Source organism: Mandrillus leucophaeus, unplaced genomic scaffold (genome assembly GCF_000951045.1).
Source record: "Mandrillus leucophaeus isolate KB7577 unplaced genomic scaffold, Mleu.le_1.0 Scaffold120, whole genome shotgun sequence".
Taxonomy (NCBI): domain Eukaryota; kingdom Metazoa; phylum Chordata; class Mammalia; order Primates; family Cercopithecidae; genus Mandrillus; species Mandrillus leucophaeus.
Window position 1 is genome coordinate 1,170,800 of NW_012100321.1, and position 4,889 is coordinate 1,175,688.

The window sequence follows — 4,889 nt, forward strand, 5'->3', positions numbered from 1 at the left end:
CCAGGATGGTCTCGATCTCCTGACCTCGTGATCCACCCGTCTCGGCCTCCCAAAGTGCTGGGATTACAGGCTTGAGCCACCGCGCCCGGCCAGGGCCTCTCCTTTTTTGTGCCGTAGCACAGGACTTTTTTTTTCATTGAGAGGAGTCTTGCTTTGTCACCCATTCTAGAGTGCAGTGGCGCCATCTCGGCTCACTGCAACCTTTACCTCCCGCGTTGAAGCAATTTTCCTGACTCAGCCTTCCAAGTAGCTGAGATTATAGGCGAGTATTACCACGCCTGGCTAATTTTTTCGTATTTTCAGTAGAGATGGGGTTTCACCATGTTGGCCAGGCTGGTCTTCGCAACTCCTGACCTCAAGTAATCTACCTGCCTCGGCCTCCCAAAATGCTGGGATTACAGGTGTGAGCCACCGTGCTTGGCCAGGATTTTAATTATTAAGGATTTGTGGTATGTTTTGTTTCCTGCTAAGGCAAATCTTCCCTCATTGTTAATGACATCAGCATTTATGAGGCACCTACCATGTGGCAGGTGCTGTGTGAGGGGTGGGGACCTGACCTAGAAGAGGAGGGAGGGGCAGTGTCCTTGCACTTGGTGGTCCACCCCCAAATTGTTCATCTTTTGGTTCTTCTGTCAGTACCACGCTGCTCTAGTTGTTACAGCTTTGTGGTATGTTTGAGCGTTTTCTTGTTACTAACAGTAATTTTTTTTTTTTTTGGTGACGGAGTCTCGCTCTGTCACCCAGGCTGGAGTGCAGTGGCGCCATCTTGGCTCACTGCAAGCTCCGCCTCCTGGGTTCACACCATTCTCCTGCCTCAGCCTCCTGAGTAGTTGGGAGTAGCCGCACGCCCAGCTAATTTTTTGTATTTTTAGTAGAGAGAGGGTTTCACCATGTTAGCCAGGATGGTCTTAATCTCCTGACCTTGTGATCCGCCCCCCTCAGCTTTCCAAAGTGCTGGGATTACAGGCGTGAGCCACCACGCCCAGCGGGATAAGAGTTTTGAGGCAGAGCCCCTTCCTTGATGAGGTTTCTATTGGTGGGAGCTGAGTGAATGAAAATATAGCAAGATGTGAGGTCCTGCCAAGTGTTGTGGAGAAAAGTCCAGCAGCTGAGGGGACAGAGGGATGCTACAGATCTGAGAGGGCCTCTCTGAGGAGGTGCCACCTGAGCCTACTTGGTTGTGATCTCTGCCTTGTCACTGCTTTCCTGTGTGACCCTGAGCAAGTGGATGTGCCCTGGGGCTTAGGGGTGGGGTGGGGTGTGGGACTGCGCCCTGACTCCCCCTGGGCTGGGGGGCAGGGCCGCCGAGCTGGCCTGGGCAGTGCTGGAGACATGACGTTGTCCATGACGGGCCGGGAGCGGTCGGAGTACCTGCGCTGGAAGCAGGAGAGGGAGAAGATCGACCAGGAGCGGCTGCAGAGGCACCGCAAACCCACTGGCCAGTGGCGGCGCGAGTGGGACGCCGAGAAGACTGATGGGATGTGAGTCTCCTCCCTACTGCCCTCCCTGTGTGGCACCTTGACCTTGGCCCTGACTTCTAAGTCCTGTGCCTCTCTCTGGTTTCTCCTGCTGTGTATGAGTGAGTGACTGCTATATCCTGAGATGCTGTGGACCAGCTGCTGGAGCTCAGCAGCACGGCAGCACGTGAGAGCACTTCTGGTTTTCTTTTTTTTTTTTTTTCTTTGGAGACAGAGTCTTGCTCTGCCGCCCAGGCTAGATGGAGTGCAGTGGTGCGATCTCAGCTCACTGAAACCTCTGCCTCCTGGGTTCAAGCAATTCTCCTGCCTTAGCCTCCTGAGCAGCTGGGGTGAGAGGATTTCTTCTGTATGCACGGGTGTGCTGGGCTCATCTGATCCAGGCTGGACGCTAAGCTGTGGGTCACACTGGGCTTGGCTCCTTGCGGCAGGGTGAACTCATTCTGCGCCAGGGTGTTCATTCTGCTGTCCAGGCTGAGGGCAGCAGCTGCCTGGAGAGCGCTTGCCCTGACATGGGCAGATGCACAAGCGGGCACACTTGCCAGTCGTTTTTGCCAGCACACTCCATCTCACTGGGGCGGGGAAGTAAGCTCTGCCCACTCCAGTGGATAAGAACACTGGTGGCTGCAGGGACGTCAGTTCCAATGCAGGGAGGGTGTGAAGGCTGTTTAACAGCGATTAGACCTTTGCATCCTCCCGCCAGCCTCTGACCTGTCCCCACCAACACAGATTCCTGAACGTCTTTCCATGCCCCACCATCACCACCACCTTCTTCTTTTTTTTTCTTTGGAGATGGAGTCTCGCAGTGTTGCTTGGCCTGGAGTATAGTGATGTGATCTCGGCTCACTGCAGCCTCTGCCCCCTGGGTTCAAGCGATTCTCCTGCCTCAGCCTCCCGTGTAGCTGGGATTACAGGTGCCTGCTACCACATCCAACTAATTTTTGTATTTTTGGTAGAGACAGGGTTTCACCATGTTGGCCTGGCTGGTCTTGAACTCCTGACCTCATGATTTGCCCACCTGAATCTCCCAAAGTGCTGAGATTACAGGTGTGAGCCACCGTGCCCGGCACCACCACCTTACCCCAGTGGCATTGTTAACCTCAAGTTTGACTCTGTCCCCCGATTCAGTCAGACTTAAAACCCTCATCACATTGTCGTCATGGGGACCAACTTCCATAGCCAAGAAGGAGAAGGTTCAGGAAGAGCCAATAAATGGCAGTATTTAAAGATCAGCAACTTTAGGTTTTACCTCATCCCCCATTCTTTCCTGTGTTGAAAGTTTTCATTCACCTGTAACTTGTGTTTTGGCTTTGGCTGAGGAGAAGGATTTTGTCTGCCCGGTGGTCGGGAAGCATTCTGTTGTGGATTGTGAGCTAAGCCTGTGCAAGTGTGAGAAATATTTTGCTCAGATACTATAGCTGATCTTCCTAAGGAGGAGGCAGCTGGACTTTTGGGGAGATGTTCTCAGTGTTCACAGTGAGAAAGTATTTGTTTTTCTTGTGTGTCCCAAAAACAGTTTGCAACAAGTCTGATTAATAATGTGTGTGTGGGCTGGGTGCAGTGGCTCACGTCTGTAATCCCAGCACTTTGGGAGGCCGAGGCGGGTGGATCATGAGGTCAGGAGATCAAGACCATCCTGGCCAACACGGTGAAACCCCGTCTCTATCAGAAATTCAAAAAATGGCGGGACGCAGTGGCTCACGCCTGTAATCCCAGGACTTTGGGAGGCCGAGGCGGGCAGATCACGAACGAGGTCAGGAGATGGAGACCATTCTGGCTAACATGGTAATACCCTGTCTCTACTAAAAATAGAAAAAATTAGTCAGGTGTGGTGGCGGGCGCCTGTAGTCCCAGCTACTCGGGAGGCTGAGGCAGGAGAATGGTGTGAACCCGGGAGGCAGAGCTTGCAGTGAGCCGAGATCGCGCCACTGCACTCCAGCCTGGGTGAAACAGCGAGACTCCGTCTCAAAAAAAAAAAAGAATGTCTGTGTGGGTCAGGCGCAGTGGCTCACGCTTATAATCCCCACAATCCCAGCACGTTAGGAGGCCGAGGCTGGAGGACTGCTTGAACCCAGGAGGTTTGCACTGAGCCGTTATGATGCCACTGCACTCCAGCCTGGACCACAGAGCAAGACCCTATCTCTAAGAAAAAAAAAATGCATGGTGTCTTGCTTTCATCAGCATATATTTGAGTCCCCCCTATGTCATAGAAGGTTCTAGGTGATACAGCAGCAAACAAAACATTTCTGCCTTCGTGGAACTAAGAATGTAGTGGGCAAGGTGGGTAATTAAGAGGTCTAATGTCAGGCCCGGAAGGACAGTGAAGCAGAGTAAGCAGTCAGGGTGGAGATTAGAATTTTAGACTTAGATAATCTGTGTAATAATAATAATATTATTATTTTCTTTTTTTTTGAGACTGAGTCTTGCTATGTTGCCCAGGCTAGAGTGCAGTGGTGTGATCTCAGCTCACTGCAACATCCACCTCCTGGGTTCAAGTAATTCTCCTGACTCAGCCTCCGGAGTAGTTGAGATTACAGGTGCCCGCCACCATGCCTGGCTAATTTTTTTTTTTTTTTGAGACAGAGTCTTGCTGCGTCACCCAGGCTAGAGTGCAGTGGTGTGATCTCGCCTCACTGCAAGCTCTGCCTCTCAGGTTCATGCCATTCTCCTGCCTCAGCCTCCCGAATAGCTGGGACTACAGGCGTCCGCCACCACGCTTGGCTAATTTTTTTGTATTTTTAGTAGCGACGGGGTTTCACTGTGTTAGCCAGGATGATCTCAATCTCCTGACCTCATGATCCGCCCGCTTCGGCCTCCCAAAGTGCTGGGATTACAGGCGTGAGCCACCTGCGCCTGGCCTAATTTTTGTATTTTTAGTAGACATGGGGTTTCACCCTGGTCTCAAACTCCTGGTCTCAGGTGATCCACCCATCTGGCCTCCCAAAGTGTTGGGATTACAGGTGTGAGCCACCGCGCCCGACCCTAATATTGTCTTAGCTGGGGGTTCAGGAAGGCCTCTGAGCGGAGCCCTGAAAGGAGGTGAGGGAGTGAGCCAGTGAAAAACGTGGGAAGAACGTTCTAGGAGCAGGCGCTAAGGCCCTAAGGCAGGAGCTAGGTGTGGTGGAAGAGCCTGCTTAGCTGGAGAGGCGAGAGAGACTGGTGGGAAAAGTCAGTCAGTTGGGGGTCATGTACTTGGGCAAGCAAGGGTCTGTGGTGATTCCCCCAAATTTTTGTTTTGGCACCCACATTCTGAATCTTTCTGTATTTGTCACTATGCTGTCAAATTTGTCTCTCACCCATCACCTGGTCCAATTTTTTTTTTTTTTTTTTTAGACGCAGTCTCGCTCTGTCGCCCAGGCTGGAGTGCAGTGGTGCGATCTCGGCTCACTGCAAGCTCCGCCTCCCGGGTTGACG

The 4,889-nt window shown here is 52.3% G+C and overlaps 1 protein-coding gene across 1 annotated transcript in view; it reads left to right on the forward strand.

Moving 5' to 3' along the window:
• The window catches only part of CCDC9 (coiled-coil domain containing 9), a 24,006-nt gene that overhangs the window by 5,443 nt on the left and 13,674 nt on the right, over window positions 1–4,889 (forward strand). Inside the window, exon 7 of the mRNA XM_011969782.1 lies at window positions 1,300–1,481. Coding sequence (XP_011825172.1) covers window positions 1,300–1,481 — 182 coding nt within the window. The remainder of the gene's footprint in view (window positions 1–1,299; window positions 1,482–4,889) is intronic.